This window comes from Sapajus apella, unplaced genomic scaffold (genome assembly GCF_009761245.1).
Source record: "Sapajus apella isolate SASKATOON/1434 unplaced genomic scaffold, GSC_monkey_1.0 scaffold19, whole genome shotgun sequence".
NCBI classification, from domain to species: Eukaryota; Metazoa; Chordata; class Mammalia; order Primates; family Cebidae; genus Sapajus; species Sapajus apella.
Window position 1 is genome coordinate 18,635,684 of NW_022436959.1, and position 24,765 is coordinate 18,660,448.

General features: G+C 36.8%; 1 protein-coding gene and 1 pseudogene across 1 annotated transcript in view; both read right to left on the minus strand.

The window, feature by feature from the left end:
• HDAC9 (histone deacetylase 9) overlaps nucleotides 1–24,765 on the minus strand; it is an 898,499-nt gene that overhangs the window by 255,025 nt on the left and 618,709 nt on the right. Inside the window, exons 15-16 of the mRNA XM_032286709.1 lie at nucleotides 15,949–16,126; nucleotides 258–391 (exon numbers count right to left, since the gene is read on the minus strand). Of these exons, the coding sequence (XP_032142600.1) occupies nucleotides 258–391; nucleotides 15,949–16,126 (312 nt within the window). The remainder of the gene's footprint in view (nucleotides 1–257; nucleotides 392–15,948; nucleotides 16,127–24,765) is intronic.
• LOC116557243 lies at nucleotides 9,694–13,234 on the minus strand (annotated as a pseudogene).

Sequence of the window (24,765 nt, forward strand, 5' to 3'; positions counted from 1 at the left end):
ATATGTAATAATAATACTGCAATATTGGAACACAGGCATCAGGCAGCTGTTCAGTTCATCAACACTGATCGAATACTTACTGCTTGCCCAACACAGAGTCAGGTGGTAAGCTCTGTGCTACTCAAATCTATGACGGTTCATCAATCATGGTGTTTGCACTATATGGTTAATATTTTTCTATTACTCCCCAAATGAATACTGGCCTCTTTACATGATTTATTTAAGGAAGTAAAAGAGTGTGTCCAATGCCAGATTACCTCACATTTATTTAGCAGCCCAGTTTCTTGCAGTCGTGACCAGATACTCTGTATTCGTCCAGCATGCTCAGGGTGGGTGGTGGAATTGCCACAAACGCACTGATGTTTCAGCATCAAGGGGTCGTAGGCAATTCCTTCAAGACAAGGGAAATACAGAACAAGATTGAGGTATAAGGTAACGATATGTGTTAGAAGATAATATGACAACTCAAAAAAAGTCATTGTTCTTAAATTTGACAAAGGGGGAAATAATACAAATTCTCAGGAGCACATCAGAGCTATTTAGTCCTATCTATCTGGATACTTGTATAAAAACATGAACTCATGGATTAACCAGTACTCAGACCCTAGTTTAGTAAATCTGTAAAGTGATGAAGATGAAAACATTTATAGACATTTCAGATTTTAAAATATATATATATATAGTAATATTTTATGAAAATCATTATGAATTGTTTTTAGGCAGATAATTTAATTCAGTAGAGGTTTTAATTTCACCACATCATTGGAAACACAAAATGAGCTGGCTCTTTAAATCTTTCATAATTCTAGCCTGAGTTTAGATGAGGGTTACATTCTTGTAATAAACTGGATTCTCCCACTCTTTGCCTATCCTGTTTAGTAATTTCTTAAAGGTTATGCAAAAACCGTTTCTTTGTGTTTCTCCCCATAATTTATGTCATTATGTAAACAATATGGATATTGTAAATCTTATAATATTGTGGGGCATTTAAAGTGTTTCTTTTAAAAAATAAATGTAAATTACAATGCCACTACTAGAGACTATACAGATACTAATGAGTACAATCTGCTTTTAAATTATCAGGTGTTAGCATATTTCATTTTCAATCACGATGATGAAATGAATTATTAGCGGTACTTAAAATAGGACTTTTTAAAGTAACAAATTAGATGAGAATTATAACTCTAGCTCATTTTAAGAAGATTTCCATCAGTAACCCTATTCCGTGATGTGGAAACATGTTGCTTGCAAAATTGCCTGACATAAGAATTTATCAAATCAAATGTCCTCCAATAAATGACCATCAAAGTACATTTGTAGATGGGAAAAATACCCATGATAAGAAATTTTACAACAACTACCAATAAAAATCTTCAGGAACAGATGAGCACCAGTAATTTATGTTGTAAAACAAGTTGAATTAAATACACTTTATTTTCCTTTTGGCTTACATTATTGTGTTAAAAAATGTTGAGAGGAAAATATTTTTCACTGAGTATACTAAAATGATGCAGAAGAATGCCACATGCATTTTGAAACCATGTGCTAAAAATTATGTCTAAGAAAAAATATAATTTTACTAGTCCAAATAATATGTATTCTTAGGAATCAAATGGCTTCAACTCCATCCTTCTTTCCCTGATTCTCACATTTTTGTCCTCAAGACTGACCTCCTTTATGAGCAGCTAATTGCACACTTACCCATTGAATGACCAATCCAAAATCTCCACTTAGTTGTCTCATGGTTTTCAAAAAGTGAAAATGTCTCTGATTTTGATTTCATGATCATAAACCACACACGATATTACTCATGTTTACAAAAGACATCAAGATTTGCCATTGTTTATACGAGAAACCTTAATGTTCCCTTGACACTCCCCCTCCAATGAACCAAAGTAGTGTTCTGTTTTCCCTCTAAAGCAGATCTTGAATCACTCACTCTCCTTATCTCCACTGACAAAAGCATACACAATCTAAGGTACTATTATCTCTAATCTGGACTCCTGAGATAGCCTTGTAACTGGCAACCTGACTTTTACTCTACTCCATTTGCCACGCAACAGTGGCCACTTCTGTTTAAACCCTTCAGGGCCTTCATAGAAGAGACAGAAATTCCTCCAGGCCAGCGTAGATAGCTCCCTCCCCAACCTTCCAGCTTCATTTCATATCTCTCCCTCTTTTGTTCTCAATTTCTCTTATTAAAACCTTCCTTCCTTTCCTTACAAAGGTCAAAATCCTACCAACCTTGTGATCTTCATACATGCTATTCCCTCTATGCCAGAAATTCTTCCTTCTTGACCGCCATAACTCCAGTCCTCATTCGGCTAATTTTTTTTTCACTCTTCAAGGCCCAGTTTTTAATGTCACCTCCTCTACCAAGCATACCCTGAGATCTCTAAATTAGGTCTCTTACTATATGCTCTCTTAGCATCCTCAAGGCCTCCTTCAAGCATTTGTCACAATTATATAATTGTTGTATAATTTTGTTAATTGTACATTTTCTTCACTGGATGGTGAGATCTTTGAGAGCACAGATTATAATTGTATTTTTACCTCTGAAATTTCAGTGGACATAAACATGCTTAAATAAAGCAGGTCCTCAAAAATATTTTTTAATGAGTGAATGAAAACCATAAATGAATGAATATGTCCCCAAAATAGGTCAGATAGTTACACTGTAAAGCTTTCCTCAATGAATTTAATTGGTAAATCTCCTTGGATTCCTGAAAAGTAGTCTCACTTGTTTAATCTTCTACCTTTTATTTTACGTCTCTTATCTTCCTACCCTAAGTGCCTCTAATACAGGCATTTATTTTACTCAACTTTATATTTCTACATGGAATTTCACAAAGTCTTCTTTTTACATTTTGCATAAAGTCCAATATGAATAAATATTTTTAAATAAAGTTAGAAGGAAGACATCAAGGAAGGCATAAATGGAAGCAGGCAAGCAGGATGGAAGAATAACATTTAAAATACAAAGATGTGTAAGACAGGTTTTTCCAATTTAAATATATTAACTATTTATGAGTTACTACTATACAGAAGAACTGTTTAACATTTTCAACAATAGCTGCATAAAATAGAAAAGTAATAGTTGAATAATAATCTGGAAACAAAAAGTTTAACATCTGCCTCATTTTGAAAAGATATTTTTGGCAAGGCACAGAGGATCACACCTATAAGCCTAGCACTTTGGGAGGCTGAGGCAAGAGGATTGCTTGAGCCTAGGAATTTGAAATCAGCCTGAACAACATAGGGAGACATTGTCTCTACAAAAAATTTTTAAAAACTAGTCAGGAATGGTGGTGTGCCTGCTGCTGGTGGAAGAATTGCTTGAGTCCAGGACATTGATGCTGCAGTGAGCAGTGATCAAGACACTGCACTCCAGCCTGGGCCACAGGGTGAGGCCTTGTCTCTGGAAAAAAATAAAGAAGAAGAAGGAGAAATATATTATTCAAGAGTAGAGGTTCTAATCATTACGTTGCTTAACTTTTTCACTATTTCATCTCTTGAAACATCTAAGCTTACCTCTGTAGTAATGTTTCCCCTCTTAATGATATTTTCCCCATAATCCACTGCCAAGAAAAAAAACTGTGAAACAGGTTATGGTAGCTGGGATTTTTTGCAGGTACCTAGAGATTATACTTGAAAGTCCAGGAACTCTTGGAAATCCATTTGAATTTAAAGGGAAATATATGCAATCTGGAACCCCAAACTTCCACTGACTCATCCTAATGATGTTTCACTGAGGTGTTAACAGGTAGACTGCAAAATGAAACTTTAACCTCATCCTTCATCTCCATTCCCTTCCTCTCTCTTTCGTTCTCTTTGGCTTCTCAAAAGCATGGACTAACACAGTGAGAAGCCTGCTCTTCTCTCTGCAGTTCATATGGAATTCTAGTTTTGTTCAACCCTTTCTGGCCCACTGATTATCATTTGTGACATAAGACTATAGATTAATTAATTTTTCTATTGATGAGTGGGATAAGAGTTAAAATTAGGATTTGGAAAAATACACAAAGGAGTCTTAAAATATTTTCCCATAGTTTAAACCATAGTTGTTTGTTTTCCACATATGTGTATATATGTAAAAATATGTATACATATTTTTACATACAGAAAATCCTCAAAACTTCTCAATAAATTTTTCTTATAAACTTGGACTTTGTGCTTTCTCTCTCAGCCTTATTAAATGAGAAAATGTATTCGAAGCATCTAGTGTAGTATCTTTCCCTCTTATTACATGTAGTTGTAATTTTTTAGCCATATAATCTATTTATATCATCTGATTTACACTCTGTCTAGTAAGACCTGGCAGGCTGAGTCAATAGAGTCTTCATAGACAATTTATCTTGTCTATAAAGAAAGCTGAGTTTAGGATATTTAGAAGAAAATTTTTGATCCTGATTTCTAGTTCCTAACATTCAACTTCATTTGCATTTCTAATAACTACATAAGGTTTCACACATTCCTAACCTGTTTGCTAAGCAACAGTTATTAAACTCCTTCTAGGGCAGGGGAATGGATAAAGGACTAGCACAGTACAAATATATATGACACAGCAACCTCCTGAAAGATGCAGAAACAGTGGACACTTATTGAATGCTCGCTATGTTCCAGATTCTAGCAGCTTCATTTTACTACATTCAACTCAAAATCTAGTAGTAAAAGTGAGCTGAAAATATGGAACACTTTTGAAAACTCTGCTAAGCAAAAAAATTGTGAGGCTAGAGTCAAAAAATATCTCTTAAAAACAAAAAAGTGTTTTTAAAAGACAGAATGAAACACAAATGGTAGAATTACTAAAAAAAGAAGAAACTATTCTGAAACAAGGGTCATTTCTAATGACCTTCAGATCACACACATAGCAGCTGTTGTTACCATTTCTACCCATAATGCTAATCTATATATAAGACTTATCTTGCCTTATTTTTTTTCTATTTCTCTTTTAATATTTTAATTTTGTTTTTGTTTTTAGACAGGTACTCATTCTGTCACCTGGGTTGGAGTGCAGTTTATTTTTTACGATCTGTAATATGTTTTAACAAGAACACATAAAGTACCAAACTGTAATTTTTTTAATTATTTGTGAAACCTGATGTGTCCAAAAAGCAAATGATGTAATGTCTAAAAATTCCTTTTAAAAAACTTATATATTGTACCTCTCACTAGATAAGAAGCATTTTCTAAACCTAACGGTTTTGTGTTTTGTTTATTGTTTTTTCATGTAAGTCATCTTAACAGAGTATGAGACAGCTAGAAAGGAAGTGGGTAGAAGAAATTCCCAAAATAAGCCTTCCAACTAACACTATATGAACGTCTGTTAAGCCCTAGGAATTGGATTTAGTATTGCCATTTAACTGTAAAGCCAGGAAGGAGATTCAACCAGCATGTAAGTTGGCAAAAAGTGAAGCCAAACACAATTCATTACACATTTGCTGGCAAAATATCTGGAAAGATTTTTCAACATTCAAGAATGAGTGAGAAAAAAAAAAACAGGGCCTTTGAGAATATAGTACAGATACTGTGAAGGAAATATCATTCATACTGCTTAGTTCAGTGAACATGATTTACTAAAGGAAGCAAAATAAAATTTTAGAAAATGTTTTGTTCTCTTCAAATGTCAAAAGACACTGGCCCTATAACATCAGAGCAAAAATATAAAGGCAGAGATAAAACTAATTAAAAAGGCAATGGAATGAATAAAAATAAAGTTGGGTATGATAAACAGGGATTGCAAGGAAATTAAAGAGTGGCAAAATGAATATCTATACTGGAGGCAATATAGGAATTTACATTTCAGAAAGCCAAATCAGTACTATTGAATACAAACTTGAGAAGCCTCCATAATATAAAGGAAAGAACTACTAGATGTACATAATAAGGTGAAAATACAGTGGTCAGAAAAAAAAAAGTTGAATTTCTTCTGAGAGAAAATCAGACTAACCAAATACAGGAATATCTGGAACATATTGCTGGTTCGATTCCAAATCACTCGAATAAAGCAAATATCACAAAAAAGCAAGTCACATGACTTTTGATTTGCTTACGCATATAAAAGTTATGCTTACACTATACTATAACCTATGAAGGGTGGAATCATTGTGTCAAAGAAACCAATGTGCATACTTTAATTAAAAATTAATTTATTGCTAAAGTGCTAATAATCATCGGAGCTTTCAGTAAGTCATAATCTTTTTGCTTGTGGACGGTCTTGCCTTGATATTGATGGCTGCTAACCAACAGGGTAATAGTTACTGAATGTTGGAATGGCTGTGGCAATTTGTTAAAATAAGACAACAATGAAGTTTGCAATACCCATGAACTCTCCCTTTCACAAAACATTTCTCTGTAGCATGAAATGCTGCTTGATATTATAGCACTTAACCTTCAGTAGGACTTCTTTCACAATTGGAGGCAATCCTCTCCAACTCTGCAGCTGCTTTATCAACTAAGTTTATGTAATATTCTAAATCCTTTGTTGTCATTTCAACAATGTCCACTGCATATTCACCAGGAGCAGATTCCGTCCCAAAAAAACATTTTCCTTGCTCAACCCCTAAGAAATAACTCCTTATTCATTCAAGTTTTATAATGAGATTGGAGCAATTCATATATTCACATTTCAGTTCTAATTCTAGTTCCCTTGTTATTTCTACCAAATCTGCAGTTAGTTCCTCCACTAAAGTAATGAACCCCTCAAAGACATCCATGAGAACTGAAATCAACTTCTTTCAATCACTTGCCAATGTTGATATTCCTCCCATGAATCATGAATGCTCTCAATGGCATCTAGAACGGTGAACCCTTTCCAAAAGGTTTTCAATGTACTTTGCTCAGGTCCATAGGGGAATCATTGTCTGTGGCAGGTATAGCCTTATAGAATGTATTTCTTAAATAATAAGACAAAAATTTAAAATACTTCTTGATCTATGGGCTGCAGAATGCATACTGTGTTAGCAGGTGTGTAAACTTAATCTCCTTGTACATATCCACCAGAGTTCTTCAGTGACCAGGTACATGGTCAATTAGGCAGTTATATTTTGAAAGGAAATTCCCCCGTGGCCCCCCCACCCCCGTGAGCTTAATACGCCCAACAATGAACCACACTCTAAACAGATGTGCTGTCATCCAGGCTTTGTGGTTCATTTTATAGAGCACAGGTAGAGTAGATTTAGCATAATTCTGAAGGGCCCAGTATTTCCAGAAAGGTAAATGAGCACTGGCTTCGACTTAAAGCCATCAGCTGCATTAGCCTCTAATAAGAGTAGCTTGTCCTTTGAAGCCAGGCATTGACTATTTCTCTCTTAAAGTTTTCTCTCTTCTTCCAATGAAAGCCTGTTTCATCTACAATGAAATTCTGTTGTTTAGCATAGCCATCTTCATCTGATCTTAGCTAGATCTTCTGGAAAACTTGTTGTAGCTTCTATATCAACACTTGCTGTTTTACCTTGCACTTTTATGTAATGCAGATAGCTCATTTCCTTAAACCTCATAAGCCAACCTCTGTTGACTTCCAACTTTTCCTCAGCAGTTTCTCACCTTTCTCAGCCCTCATAGATTTGAAAAGAGAGGCTTGCTCTAGACGAGGTTTTGGCTTAAGGAAATACTGTGGCTGGTTTGATCTTTTACCCAGACCACTAAATCTATTTCCATATAATCAATAGGGCTGTTTCGCTTTCTTATCATTTGTGTGTTCACTACAGCAGCACTTTTAATTTCCTTTAAGAACTTTTCTTTTATATTCACAAGTTGGATAGCTGGCACAAGAGTCCTAGCTTTTGGCCTATCTCAGCTTTTGATGTGACTTCCTCACTAAGCTTAATCATTTCTAGCTTTTGATAAAAATTAAGAGACATGTGACTCTTCCTTTCACTTAAACATAAAGGCACTGTAGGGTTATAAATTGGCCTAATTTCAATATTGTAATGTCTGAGGGAATACAGAGGGCCAAAAAGAGAAAGGAAGATAGGGCCCTGTCCAGTTGGTAGAGCAGTTAGAACACACACAACATTTATCTACCAAGTTCACTCTCTTGACTGGGTGTGGTTCATGGTTCCCCAAAACAATTACAAAAGTACTATAAAAAGATCACTGATACATGGACACAGGAAGGGGAGCACTACACACTGGGGTCTGTTAGGGGGAAATGGGGGAGGGACAGTGAGGGGTGGGGAGTTGGGGAGAGATAGCATGGGGAGAAATGCCAGATATAGGTGAAGGGGAGGAAGGCAGCAAGTCACACTGCCATGTGTGTATCTATGCAACCATCTTGCATGTTCTTCACATGTACCCCAAAACCTAAATTGCAATTAAAAAAAAAAAGATCACTGATCACAGCTCACCATAAAATATATAATGATGATGAAAAGGTTTGATATGAGAATTACCAAAATGTGACCCAGAGACAGGAAATGACCGTATGCTTTTGGTAAATGGCACCAATAGACTTGCTCAATGTAGGATTGCTACGAACCTTCAATTTTTAAAGTAAAATGTAATAAAACAAGGTATACTTGAAATAGGATTAATTGAGGATGTTTCCATAAGTAGAAAAAGATACGTGCATGAATAAATAACTGCAAATATTTATCATAAAGATGATTTTTAAAAAAATAAAAGGAAAACAAAAATACGTCTTATGTCCAGGAAAGAACAGCCAGGCTTCCCACAAATAAACACATATCAGATTGGCCTTAGACTTCTACTCTTCAGTGCTAAACCCCTTGAACATTTGATCACATTTCCAGACTTTTCCAACAAAAAACTTGTGTCCCAATAAGTCTGTCTTCAAAGGATGTATGAAGGTAACAGGATGACATTCTCAAGTATAAAAAGGACCTCCCTAAAAATATATATGTGTGTGTGCATATAAGTATATGAGATACAATTACATAATATGTATTATATAACTATATATTTGTAAATATATTTTCTATGTTAATGCTTATGTTATGACACATGATATATGTGATCAAGCTGAATTAGTCTCCTAAATAAAAAACATAGCTATTTTTATCTTCTTCAGTGATTATTAGAGGAGTAAATTTTGGAAGAGTTTTTTGAAAGAAATTTCAAGCACATATATTTGAAGGCAGCAATTTAAAAAATAGATTACCTGACAAAAGGAAAAATTAGTCTAATATAGTTATTAACAGAAGTTACTCTGGAAGGCCTTAACACATACACACATATGCATACACACATATACACTGTATATATACACATACAAATACACACACACATACTTTGAGATATACACATACAGACATCCACATAAATATGGATACAAATAACTTTTCTTTATTCTATTAAAGAGAAGCTCATAGAGTAAAATATATTGTTTGAAAAATAAGTATAAACATATTTTAATACAGGTTACCTCTGAGTGGTAGACTAATGAGCGACTTTCTCTTATAATATTCTAGATTTACCAAATTGCCTTCAATGAACTTGTATGAATTTTTATAAGTTACTGCAAAAGTTCAACTAATATACAACAATTATCTTTTAAAAATAATTTTATTCAATTTATGTCTACTTTCTTTTCTATTCATATATATATATATATATATATAATTTTTTTTTCCTTAAAAAACAAGTCTGGTTCTGTGGTGGAGGCGTTGGGGAACTGGAGGCATCCCAAAGGGCGGCATGCCCGCCACCCCCATGCCCGTCATGGTGACAAAGTTAGAAAGGTCCATGGGAGGCGGAGGAGGAGTGGGCGGGGCATACATCATGCCAGAGGAAACTGGCAGCGGACGTGGAGGAGGGGGAGGGACCCAAACAGCAGGGGCGATTGGACCCCGGGTGGCAGGAGCACCATAGTGGGGTTGCTTTGAATCTGAGGGGCTCCTGGAAAAGCTGCGGCAGCCACCTGCTGCTGTTATCATGGCGGGATGAACCCTGTGCCAGCACTCGTGGTGGCAGTCATCGTATTTTGCTACCATGGCAAGGGGGTACTGGAAGCCATATTGCTGTTGGGCAGAGGGGGTGGCGGAGGCTGCTGCTCCTGTTGTTGCCATGGGGGAAGGGGGCCCGAGGGAGGGGGCAGGAGCTGCCCACTGGAGGCGGCGGCACCATCATACCTTTTCCTTGATGCAGGTGATAGACTCCAGAAGCCTACAGGCGTACTTCCCAGGTACTGACCCATTGGAGGAGGGCCCTGGTTCATCGGTGGTGGTGGCTGCATCCAAGTGGCTGGGGGTCCACTGGGGTTGTGCTGCTTGGGATGTCCACCATGCCTACCTGTCATGCTGCGGAATGGGTGTGGGAAACTCTGGGGGCCACCTCCGGACCCACCAGCATCACCTCCGTGCATGCCGTGGTAAAGCCGACTCTCTGAAGAGCCAGAATTCATCCAGGGTGGGCAGTTCTGGGTGGTGGACATGAGAGACGGTGGAGGTGGGCTGTTGGCGGGAGCAGCAGGACGAGGTGAGCTGGCCAGGGGTGTGGTGGCAGACCCAGAGATGGAGTCCACAGATGCTGAGACAGGCGCTTCACCCAGTTCAGCCATGAGGAACAAATATTCTTTTTTCATCCGCGCTTTATCCTGAGCTGACGGGATCATGAGGCCTTTGGAATTTGCAGTCTGAAGCGACGTGGCCAGCCCCTCCACCAGTACACACGGTGGTGTTGGTTATGCTGCGAGTCTCTGAGCTCTGCCAGGATCTTAAGATCCTGTTGTCTTCCCGAAAGGTCCCATTCAAGCCAGCGAACTCCCTAACCTGCAACTTCCTTAGATCATTCTGGTACTCCGGGGTCTCGATACCCTGCTTCAGGACGTTTCTTAGTTGTTCCACTGCCTTTTTAACGTTCTCCATTGTATTGGCGGTGACCAGGGGCCTTAAGTGGCTCATCTTCTCCTGGCAGTATCTGGCCATCTCTGCGCCCAAACTTCCCTTCTTTCACAGACCCTATGCCCTGGATCATAATCTTGGCACTGCACTCCTCTAGGTTCTTCAGAGTGTTCCCTCTGGGCCCTCTGAGCAGCCCCACAAAGTTGATTTCTGGATACTCAACTTGTGGAATTATGACTTTATCTCTCACACTTGTTGCTGGAGGTTTGCAATCTGCAGGTGGCTTAAAATCTGGGTTGAGTGCAACCATCTGTGTGAGGAGGTTGTGCCGCTCCTCTTCCAGCTTTTTGCGGGTGCGGAACTCTGGGGTGTTAAGCCGCTTCCCCTCGTTACTGTAGACGGCTCAGGGGAAGGGGACCTGTCCTCAGGGTTGGGGAGATGCCCAAGTCTCCCGTGCGCAGTTTACGAGTCAGGTCTTCTAACGGCAGCTGCACTCTGTAAGGTTTTTTTTTGTTGTTGTTCTCGAGTAAGTCCGGGGGAATAACTGTAGGTATTCCCGCAATCACCGTCTTTTGTTCCATTATGTCTCGTTCCAGCGGCTCCTCTGCCGCTTCTTACTCGGGAAGTCCAGCGGCGTGGCATTCGCTCCAGTCGCCATGGCGCCCCCGGGGAGCGGCACCGGCGGCTGCTTTTCCTCGGCTGCAGCTTCTCTTTCGCAAGCGTCCCGTGGAGACTGCACCTGACTGCACTGCCCCACTCACGCGACGGGCGGCGACGGCGCGAGACGCACAAAGAGGGAGGAGAGAAGGCTCTGCGGGGGCGGGCCGGGAGCGACGGGGGCGGGACCTGATTGGGCCTGGCTGAGGCAAGGGGTCGAAATTGGCGGCCTCCCATTGGCGGAGCCGCTGTCCTTCTCGATGCGCTCTGGGATTGGCCGAACCGTTAGGCCAGGCGAGGAAATGGCGGCGGAGTCAGGTGTGCTGAAAACTGCATCTTCCACAGAAGCTTACTAAACTCAGGTATTATTTCTCCCTTGGAACATTGTTTTGTTCTTGTCAAAAAGGGGAGTTGTGTGACTAATCAAGTGAGCTGCAGAGGATGCACATGGATGGTGAAGGTTTAAATGATGTTCATTGAAAATTATGTGACTTTCGTGTCAAATAACTTTTTAGTAGCACCAAAAAGTATAGCTCTTAGGGAATGGATTTAAGTCAGTTGCCTAGTTTTATAATGTATCTGTGTCCGCCTCCTTGCTGTTTAGCGGAACAGCTATAGAGAGTGTGAGATTATACGACTTTCTGGGGTTTTGTTTTTGTTTTTGTTTCTGAGGTGGAGTGTCGCTCTTGTTGCCCAGGCTGGAGTGCAATGGCAAGATCGTACAACTTGCTTAAAATAAATTAAAATAAAATAGCCTCTCCCCTCCCCCATCTATGGTTTCTCTTTCTACAGTTTCAACTATGGTTTATCAACTGGAAAATTCCAGAAATATACAATTCTATAACACCCAAACACTAAATTGTGCATTATTCTGAGCAGCATGATGAAGTCTTACACTGCCCCACTACAACTAGCCCAGGATGGGAATTATCCCTTTGTCCAGCGGCTCCATGCTGTCTATGCCACCTGCTCTTTAGTCATTTAATAGCTGTCTTGATGATCAGGTTGACACAGGCAGTATCACCAATGCATGTTTTTAATTATTTTTTACTTTGTAATGGCTCCAAAGTGCAAGAGTAGTGATGCTGACAATTTGGATATGCCAAAGAATAAACTTTAAAGAGCTTCGTTTAAAAGAAAGGTATAAGTTCTCAACCTAAGAAATTTTAAAAAAATCATATGCTGAGGTTGCTGAGATCTATGGTAAGAAGGAATCTTCTATTCATGAAGTTGTGAAGAAGAAAAAAGAAATTTGTGATTCTTTTGCTGTCCCACCTCACCTCACATTGCAAAAGTTATGGCCACAGTGTATGAGAACTGCTTAGTTAAGATGGAAAAGGCCATAAATTTGTGGGTGGAAGACATGAACAGAAAGGGGTTCCTATTGACCGGAACTGATTCACTACTACTGGAAGTTGCAGGTATCCCCTGGGAGTCTTGGAATGGTTCCCATGCAGATGAGAGGGTCTACATGTGTGAATGTTCCTTTAGATTGTTTAAGATGTCTGTGCTGCCACAAATAGATATTAAGAAGTTGAAAGGAAGGAGATTAATATTTTCAATTATACTAGAAATGAAAACCTTAAAGTTCTCATCTGAAATCAAGAGCATTAGAAATATTAAGTGATTTTTGAGATCATGTGGATTACAGTAGTATTCAGGCTACAGTAGAAATCTAAGTCTGGATTAAAGCCAAGCAACATGTGGAATAGCAGTGTGAAATGATGCATTTACTTTCCTTAGGATTTGGAATAATACTAAATAAATGTTACACATCAAGTATATATATATATATACACACACACACACACACACACACACACACACACACACACACACACTTATATACGCATATAGTAATCCCAATGACATTGGAGAAGCTATTATTATAAATTGCATATGTTGCATGATTTTGAAATACTGTGCCTTTTTCTTGTAAGATTTTCAGTGTGAAGATGCAACATTCTTGTAAGTTCAAATAAGCCAACAAAGATTCTACTTAGGTATTGTAACTTGTAAATAACTTAGTTACCCTTTAGCAGAACAATAGTTACAATGTAAATTTTACTTTTGGTGTATTTAAATTGAACTAGTAAATTCGTCTTTACTATGATATTAATATTCATTGATTCAACTAAAATTTTTATTGAACGCCTATTAAGTACAAAATCCTGTACTTTCTAAATAATTTTATATAATAACAATTTTCAAAAAAAAACTCTATATAATCTCTCGTGTGGGCAAGGAATTGCCTCATCAAATCCGTTAAATATGAAAGGAATCTTAAGTTCACCTTCCTATCTGTTTTTGGAATACATGCTTTGATAAATACTAAAATCCTGACATTATGAGGGGAAGTATACTATCTGAAATGACCTAGTCTTTAGTTTGAATGATCAGGGTAAGATTATGTCCTGTTTATGATACTGGGTCCACTCTTTCACCTGGATTCTTTTAAGTTCTACAAACCCTATCCGTTTGGCAACACAGTTTCCTTAAACTCTAGGATGTGTCTACTACTCAGATACCTTGCTTCATTCATTCAAAGGAATACATGAAAACTAGAAGACACTAAAGTATGTGAGAAAAGGGCCACCCCTCTTAACCAAGGAAAGAAACTTTACCCATAGGATTACAGTAATATTCAGCAGCAAATTTGGGGACATCAGCATGAAAATTTGTAGTTAAGTTTCCTTTGTAATTAAGAAAATTATTTCAGTATAGAAATAGTATTATGATAGAATGGTTGTTACTCTGTATTCTCTGAAATATTATGGTTTAATAAAAGACACTTTCAGGAGAAAGAATAGAGAAATAAGTAATTCTTAAAGGCTATTGCTCTTTCTACATGCAAAAAATTATTCCTTTGTATTATGTATCTGGTTTTGAACAAAAACTCTCTGAATCCACAGGGAGAGCACCGGGCTTGATTGATTAAAAAGGCTGTCACTAACACTGGCCAGTGTTCCTGGATTTTCCAGAATATCTGGGCAGTTTTGCTATGCTCCGGCAAGTAGGAGAGTCAGAGGCAATGGCTAGTATGGAGAAAGAAATAGATGCAGGGCCAGGCGCGGTGGCTCACACCTATAATCCCAGCACTTTGGGAGGCTGAGGCGGGTGGATCACGAGGTCAAGAGATCAAGACCATCCTGGTCAACACGGTGAAACCCCGTCTCTACTAAAAATACAAAAAATCAGCTGGGCATGGTGGCGCGTGCCTGTAATCCCAGCTACTCGGGAGGCTGAGGCAGGAGAATTGCCTGAACCCAGGAGGCGGAGGTTGCGGTGAGCCGAGATCGCGCCATTGCACTCCAGCCTGGGTAACAAGAGCGAAACTCCGTCTCAAAAAAAAAAAAAAAAAAAAGAAATAGATGTAGTTCATATCACCTAGCATGGAATGTTTTCTTATGGCATAAGACATTATAAAAGGTAGCTCCTATTCATACTGACTAAAGTTGCCTACCAAAGTTAATTAACTTGGCTGTTTCATTGATTTTTAAATAAAAGATAATATCAAGGCTTGGGAATATGATTTTAGAAAAGAGATTTAACTTTTCCTAGCACAAAGGCTTGCATGAGGTCACAGAAGCCACAAAAACAGGCTCTGCCTGAAAATGGGTTTAAAAATAAATCAGATAACTTGAAAGACCGTTTGGGGAAGGTACGTGTAAATTCTCTACTGCTGCATCCAAGTTATGAGTCTCTTAGGGCTACAATATGCTTCATTTGATCAGCCACAGTCTGAGAGCACAGAACTAGAATGGAGTAGAGTGGACAAAAAGAAATAATTATCCATGCATATATTTATAGCACAGTTCCTTTGCAGAGGGAATAGCACCCTTTTTTATGTGTGTGTTCCACACTTAACCTTCCTTTGGCCTTGGAATTATCTGGCTTGTTTTCCTCTGTAGGAAATTTCTGAAATATCAAACACAGCTGTAGACAAAGGAAGAGGTTGGTCAAAAAGCCCACCCAGAGATTCCATAATAAATAGAAATGAAAGTAACTTACATAAAATCAAGTAAAGTTTGCTTTGGTACTATAGAATCCCAAGAGTCATTTGAATGGAGAATCAGAAGAAAACAATGAGATAAAACAAGAAAGCAAACTGGTTGAAGCGCGCTCTTTGGAGTCAAATGAGGAAGCCAAGCATCATAAATTTCCTAGTGGCTGGGCAGAAGGTAAGAGATTGAGGAACACTGCTAAAAAAATGTTGCAGGGATTTTCATTTCCAAAAAACTCATGCACCTGTTGATATATTTTCCAGGCCCTTGGATGATAGCAATTTATAAGGCTATTAGTACTAAGCCCAAGATTTATCAGTTGTTCTGTTTGTCTTATGGCCAATATAACCTCATAAAATTTGAGTTGCACTGGGTTAAAATGCAGCGTTCTGCTATTGGAGTTATTCGGAGCATTTAAATCGGTTAATCCTACAAGAATGGTGCACTTAGCCTGCCTATTAGAGAGAGTCTTTAGGGATTCCTACCAGTTGCAGAGCCAGGCTGGAGCGGGCAGTCCATTGCTGGGTGAGGTAAAACAGAGGCAGCAGGGGAAGAATGAGTCCTGGAGACAAGACGGTGTTTGTCTAGTCCATCCATGCCAACCGCAGCCAGCGGCGCTTGGCGCACAGAGAGTGCTTGTGTGCGCGGGGGCTCCAGGAAGGGCTGTTGCCAAGAAAAGAGCACAGTAGAAAGAAATGTGAGTCAAGGATTGAGGGAGACACTGAGAGTGACATGTCAGCAAATTAAGTTCATCAGGTCAGAGACATAATAAACGGTATGAAGGAAAAAGAAAAAAAATAGAGAAAGGGAGAGAAAAAACAAGATTCAGTCAATAAATCCATTCAACAGATGTTTTCACACTGACGGCCAGGGCCTGTCTGCCTGGCTAAGGAGCAGGTGATGGCAGGAGGCCTGTCAGTTTGAACTGATTGAAAGAAACAGACCTTTAACCTCTACAGTAACGTTGACAGAGACTCATTTCCTACCTAGATACCAATGTTTTGAATATAGCCCCAGAACTGCCACACAACATGGGAGAACAATTCAACTGCTTTCAAACTGCCAGTGAGACCCAATTCTGAAAATTCTCTCCTGAATTTATTTCAGTGAATATTGTTCATGAATTCTATGGATGCCTCTACAAATGACCAATTACACAATTATACTTTGACGCCTGTCAGTCTTCATACAGTCTTCATATATTGATATAGAAAAAAATGAGTATTTCATAGTTTTTATGATATAATTTCAACACTATAAAATTATTTTTAAATATGTTATTAAATATATCCTCAGTAATTTAACACTGTTATTATTCTTCATCCTTCCAAGTTACCAAATCAGTGAACCATAGTTTGGAAGTTTATGGAAGATTCACTTAATCTCTTTCTCTGTCTCCATAAAAAGATACTCTCAAACAAATATAAGCAGCTTAGTTAATCATCAATGCTACACAGAGAGCTTTGTCCAAAAAAAAAAAAGTATATGTTTCAAAATATATATTTAAAATATATATTTTAAAAATGTATTTATTAATATTTATTAATAAAAATATTTATCAAAAATTTATATTCTACACTGTGAATATGTTCTCTCTCTTCAACATGAGGGAATTAATAATCTTTATACTGTTTATATTTATCTTTCCTAATGAATATGGAGAATAGCTGAACAGCAGTATAAAACATGATAATCTCTTGCCATAGATAAAGAAACTGTTGCTCCAAAGGTTACCAAAGTAAACAAGGCTAATCCCTATAATTTTAGAAATGTGTGTGCTCTTCTGCTTCTGCTTCCTGCCTGACTAGCATTTGTTCTTTCAAGACTTGATGCAGACATTACTTCTATTTAGTGGGGGCCTAGATGCAGACATTACTTCCTGCTAGACTAGGTGTTCCCCTTCCACCCAACATGTGCCATCACATGTCATACTCATCCCGTATTTCCAGCCCAAGGCCTGGTACATTCTATGTGTACAAATTACTCACCTACTGAGAAAGCTAACAAATCTGTATACAACACAGCTGTACTCATTGCATATTATGTAGTTTTATGTAATTGTAGCTGTCTCTATATATGATAGGCGTTAATGCTGCATATAAATCTATGAACTGGGATTATAAATATATAATTAATTATAGACCATAGGCAGAGATTTCTGAATTTAGAAAAAAGTAAGACTGACTTAAAATTAACTTTGAGATAGGTTATAATTCACGTATATTGTTGTTACTTTTGTTTTGCTCTACAGAATAATCAAACCATCAATCAACTGGAAGGTATATGTCACATATTTAGGCTTTGGCCATTTGATTCGATGATTGGAATGGATTGGTCAGGGATCTAGTTCTAGCTACAATGGTTTATACACTTTTACAAAACTCTAACTCTCTTGTTTTGTTTTGTTGAGTGTCTTATGTTCAGTGCCCTGAGTACACAGCAGTAAGATTAACATGGTCCCTTTTCATATGGAACTTACTGTTACAGGGAATACAAATATATAATTATGGGTGGGAGGGATCTGTCGGGAAAAGGAACTTTTCAACACATGATCTCAGATTCCTGCGTACATGTTTATCTGATTTTTGGTAATATCCATCTCTTCTCTTTCTACTGTAATTTCTTCAACTCCCATTTAAGACATTGCAAAAGGCTCCTCTCTGATCACCCCACTTCTAATACCAACCAGTCCGATTCCTTCCTGGAAAAATTCTCTCCCTAAAGCCCTGTGGTAAACAAGACATTAACACAAAAAGGCTCTGAAGGTCAACCCAAATTTGAAGAACCTCTCCAGCCTGTCATTTGTACTCTCCTTGACCTGAGGCTAACCAACATGTTCAGCCTTAGATCACTTATTCCTTTTCTAAGTTCTAGCCAAAACACTGTCTACTGAACAGCAGATATCATTCCCAAGGCTGCAGTATGACTTTCATGGACCCTGTGCACTTTTATCATTATTGACTCCAAAAAATTGTATTAAAACTTACATTTTAAGCCTACATTGGCATACATTGGATTCATTATTATATATCCGTATTATTAGATTCATTTTTTCTTATTAAGAAATTTAAATTTGAAACATTTTGTGGGCCCCTAAGAGTATATCATAGGCTCTGGGCACTGTGTCTGCTGTCTCTAATGGATATGTTGACCATGATCATTCATGCTTCTTACAAGCCATCCTTTCTACATCACCCCTACATTGTGGCTATGAAGCTCCACATTCAGCACTACACACATCCTCTAAGGTCCACTTAAAATTTCACAGTCCTTTTTGAATACTCACATTAACTGTTTTCCCCTTCTGTTACATTCCCATCACATTTTGTTTTTCTCTCTCCTTTCCCTGCCACAGTCTTTTATATATTAGAGTTATTGCATGCAGTAACTATTTCTTGAGCCCACACTCCATGCAGGACACTTTGTTAGTGTGCAGAACATTTTTTATGCTTATTCTCTAGTGAGGAGACAGATACTAAATAAGTCATGTATCCCATAGCAATCCTTTGGTCAAGGATAGGCCGTATATACGACAGTGGGCCCATAAGATTATAATGGAGCATAAAAATCCCTATCACCTACTGATGTAATAGCCCACCTAATGTAATAGCACAATTACGTTATTTTTAACAATTTAGTGTAGCCTAAATGTACAGTGTTTATTAAGTCTACAGTACAATGCAGCAGTGTCCTAAGCCTTCATGTTCACTCACCAGTCACTCACTGACTCACCCAGACCAACTTCTAATTGTGCAAGCTCCATTCATTGTAAGTGCTCTATCCAGATATACTGTGTTTTACCTTTTATAATAAACTGTATTTTTATTGTACCTTTTCTATGTTTAGATACACAAATTGCCTACAGTATTCAGTATAGTAATATGCTGTACAGGTTTGTAGCCTAAGAAAAGTAGGCCATAATATATGGGCTTAGGTGCATGGTAGGCTATACCATCTAGGTTTGTTAAGTATACTTTATGATGTTCATACAACAGTGTAATTATAAATACAATGAGTGCTGTATAGGAAAAATTCAGGATGCTATGAAAAACCAAAAAAACCTGATGAAGAGGTTCAGGGAAATTTTGTCTAAGAAAGTGATTTGAATGTGAAAGACAAGTTGGAATTAACCAAGTGAGGAATGAAAGGAGAAGCTCTAAATACATTGTGCGTGTGTGTGCTGACACGTGTGCGTGTGTAAAATGATCTTTCCTTGAATAATGTTGAAAGCTCATTGAACCAGAAACTAGATATAACTCATCTTTTAACTTATTTTCTGCTGCGTTTTATATATTTTCTCATACCTTTTAGAAGCTATGTCATTGTATTTGTGCATTAAGAAAGTGCAATAGATATTTGGAAATTAAAGGCCATTTTAAAAAAAAATCACATGGCCATGTTTTAGATGACTGGGGTTACTAAATATTTTATCTCTTAATGAGTAGCTTGATACTGTAAGGACTCCATTTAAATAACACCACCTATTACCCTTCTTTTTTTTTTTATTAGTAAATATTTATTGCTTTACTTGAGCTTCACTGCAACACTATAAGATAATGGAATAACAGTTTGCTAACTCAAAAGCATTATATAAATGTTACATCATTGTATAAAACTTCACAATTCAGCAAGCAGAATACAACCTGTCCAATGTCTACCAGAAGGAATATGGCAATATAGAATAGAAACAAATAACTATTTGTTCAATATTAATTTATTTATTACTGATAAATATTCATCCAATATCTATTGCTCAAGCAAAAGGCAACAGTCCTTGTGCTATGTTGTACAGACAGCAAAGTAGATTAAGGATGTTGTGGGTTGACACCCAAAATTTAGGTACTTATACCTTAGCTGCAGTTAGTAAGTTCCATGAAGAGATGACATTTGGCTGTTGTATATTCCCATGCCTATCTTTCCCATGCAGTGTTTCACACATAGTAGTCTTTAATAATATATATTTTCAGTTAAAAATGAATGCATAATAAGGAGAGAGAGACATCTATATAATCATCCTTAAGATCTTATAATAAGGATAGGATAAAACAAAAAACACAAGCAATCACAGCACAAAGTAATCAAGAAGTAGCTGAGAAGAAAATGAGAATTAGAGTCTAGATTAAATGATTACCAAAGGACAAAATCCTAAAATTATTTTGTTTTAGAGCCAAGAGATAATGCAGGGAAAGTTCTAGTGATTTGAGGATTATTTTTCCTTTCTACTTTTATGTCGTTTCCAAGTTTTCTGCTTATCACCTATATTAAAACTAATTTTAAAAAATAGTAAATGTTATTTAAACTAAATAGTCAAATCATTCAAACACTATATTAGGACAGATTCATAATTACTGGAACTATGAACAGAGATGGGCCAAACGTTTTCGGACATTTTTTCAAAATAGCACTATAGAATAGAGATTTTTATTCACTTTCAAAGAGTTGATTGCAATTATACACTTTTACAAATGAAATATGGCTTTTAATGTTTAAGGAAAGTCATAACAATGCAGTAAACCACATATTATTATAGTACGTATTAGTCACTGAGTTATCATTAAATTCCAGGTCACTTTTATTTTAGGATAGATATCCAGACTTATTATCAAAAGCATCCTTCTTGAGATTGAAAGCAGAGATTACATTTTTCTTTTGTCTCTGGAATGGATTAAAGTGTTTTACTAAACCAGGTTTTTTACTATTAGTACTTTTAATGAGAGATAACTTTATCCATGTTTATACTTCTCAATAAATATGAAAGAGCATGTTTTTCTCTTACAGTGCTGAAAAATTAAAACGTCAAACAGTTCAGAATCTATTGTTAATACAAATTGGATGAATACCCAAGTTAACATTTTATCTATTGAGTACCATTAGAAAATGTATCATGCCCCCTTAAGTGAATAGTTAACATGCTCCCCACAAAAGCATTTTTGATTAGCATCTATTTTATATATTCTCTATTGACTCTATTTTTTAGCAGTAAAAATATTAGTCTTTCTTTTTCAGGTGATTCAACTGGGGACTTTGTTTTGTTGGGTTATTTTGCCAGATTGTCATTTTGGAAAATATTCCCAGCTAACTGAGATGTGTAAGACAATTTTTCTTTATTTGTTGTGGTCTAAGGCCACTGTGCCCAAACATCTATCCACTCCCACTGATAAAAGTTACGTAATTACTTTGACAAAATAGTTATTATTCACCTATTTTGTAAATTCCTCAAATAATGCCAAGTAAAAACATCAATGCCTTTGTGGCTCCACCATTCTAAGTAGTAGAGCATAGGCACTGCAGTCATTTGAAAGTGGGTAGGGAAAGTTATAGAAGCTCTTTGTATGACAAGCACAATGTTGTGGCTTAGAATGAAATATTTACTGGGGGTGGCTTGTTAGTGGACACTATGAGGTGATAAAGTCCCTGGTTTAAGGAGTTTACATGGTTCTATTTTTTTTTCTTTTTTTGTAGTAACGGTGATTTTTTTTCTGCGTTGTTTTGTTTTGCTTTCTTGTTGCTATTGCTCAGGGACCAAATGTATAGCTTCTGGGTTTTCACTTTGCTCTGGATGATCACATTTGTTTCCAGACATGTGGGTACTTACTTAATGGGCTATAGTCCGTATCATTGTGCAACTTAGCAAGAGAAAATAACGGAAATCGCAAATCATAATGCATACTCTGAAAATATAGAGCAAGAGAAACTCATAGACTTCTTGGAGGAGAGTAATTGTTTTAACACTTTAAAGAACAATTCACTAACATTTAGCACAAATAGTTTATATTTACTATAAACTATAGTAAATATGGTGAGTGAAAAAAAGCAAAAGAATATATGACAATATTTTTCAAAATTTGCAAATTAATATAACATATTAAATATGTAAATGAAATTAATAAAAAATAAAGACATACATGAAAAAATAAACAGCAAATTCAGAAGAGAAAGAATGGGAGGGGCAATAGGAGAGAGATACATAGGAAACTTGAATTGTACCTGTAGTGTTTTATTTCTTAAGCTGGAGGTTATGAGTGTTCATTGTTGTAATATTTATTCTTTTAAATAAATGTTAAGTGTTTAATAAATTTTTAAAAATAGAGTTAATGCTTATAGCAGGATTGTCATATACAAAACACCAATATTATTATGATAACTAAATTTCCATATACAGATAGTTTTGTTGAAAACACTACATTTTTGCAGAAGAAAAAAAATTAAGAGAGAAAAAGTAAAAATAAATGAAAAAATAAAAATAGTCTGGGCACAGCAGCTCACACTATAATCCCAGCACTTTGGGAGGCCAAGGCAGAGGATCGCTTGAGCCCAGGAGTTCAAGACCAGACTGGGCAGCATAGGGAAATCCTGTCTCTGTAAGAAGTTAAACAACAAAAAAGTTAGTTGGCATGGTGGCACATGCCTGTATTCCCAGGAGGCTGAAGTGGGAGGATCACTTGAGCCCAGCAGGTTGAAGCTGTAGTGAGCCATGATCAGGCCACTATACTCCAGCCTGAGTGACAGAGTGAGACTCTGTCTCTAAAAAAGAAGAAAAAAATTTAAAAAGCATAAAATTGAGTTTGGTAATACATTTTTTTTTAGTAAGTTAAAGTATGTGAATTTACTTTTAGGTCATATATTCATAAGATACACATTACTTTGTAACAACTGTAAAATAACTTCACTGATAGATAAATGAACACAGTCATATGTACAATTAAGTACATTTTGTCTTTAAATTTTCAAGTGTTATCATTAAATTCCCTCAGTGAGGAAACAGTTAATGATATTAAAGGGACTAAAAAATTAAGAAGATTATAAATTGGGAACTTAATATGATTTGAAACAAAAAAAATAAAAAATAAAAATGTTAACATTAAATGCAACTAAAATTAAATAAATTAAAATGCAAACTTTAAGAAAATAGTTTGATTCAATAGTATGAGCCAATCTGTTCAGGTACGGTAGAAAATACCAGAGCTTCTCATATTTAATTTTTAAATTAAAATATAAGAAAGCAAATAAATTATACCAGTATTTGCTATATGGATAAACGCTAGCATTTCTACCCAATTCCTGCATCAAAGGTCAGATACATAAACTCTATGAATATATCCTAATATAGGAAGAAGAGTCTAATTTCAAAACTTACTATACTGTACAGTTACAGTAATTAAAACAGTGTGGTCCTTGCTTAAGGATACACATGTAGATCAATGGGATTGAATTAAGAATCCAGGAATAAACACATTTACAATCAATTGATTTTCAACAAAGGTGCCAAGACAATTCAGTAGGGCCAAATATTTTTAAAATTCTTCCTCCATGAAAGACTTTTTAACAGATGGAATGGGGACAACTGCATAATCACCATCGCATTTTTGCAAAAGAATACAATAAAACTCCATTCCTCATGCCATACACAAAAGTTAACTCCAAATGGATCACAGAACTAAATGTAAGATCTAAAACTGTAATACTCTCAGATGAAATAGAGGAGTACATTTTCTTGCATGTAAGACCCAAAGCAAAAGTGACCAAAAAAATAGATTAGTTAGGCCAGGCAAGGTGGCTCAAGCCTGTAATCCCAGCACTTTGGAAGGCTGAGGTGGTAGGATCACCTGACATCAGGAGTTTGAGACCAGCCTGGCCAACATGGAGAAACCCCATCTCTACCAAAAATACAAAAATCAGCCAGGCGTGGTGGTGTGCACCTGTAATCCCACCTACTAGGGAGGCTGAGGCAGGAGAATCACTTGAACATGGGAGGCGGAGGTTGCAGTGAGCAAAGATCACACCATTGCACTGCAGCCTGGGGGACAAAACAAAACTCTGTCTCAAAAAAAAAAAGGTTAATTAGGCTTCATCAAGGTAAAAATGTTGTGCTCCAAAGGATACCATAAAATAAGTGAAAAGATGAACCACAAGTTAGAGAAAATATATGCAAATCACATATCTGATAAGAGACTTATATCCAGAATATATGAAGAATTCTTATAACTCAATAATCAATACTAAAGAGGCAACCCAATTTAAAAATGGCTAAAGTTTCTGAACAATCATTTATCTAAAGAAGATAGGCATGTGAAAAGATGCCCACATCATTAGCTATCAGAGATTTGTAAATCAAAACTCCAATGATTTACAAGTTCACACCAACTAGAATGTTTATTATAAATAAAAGATAAAAAGCAAGTGCTGTGGAAGATGCAGAGAAATTGGAACTTCCATACGCTGCTGGTGAGGGTGTAAAATGATGCAGCCACTTTTGAAACAGTTTGTGCTTCCTCAAAGAGTTAAATATAAAGTTACCATAT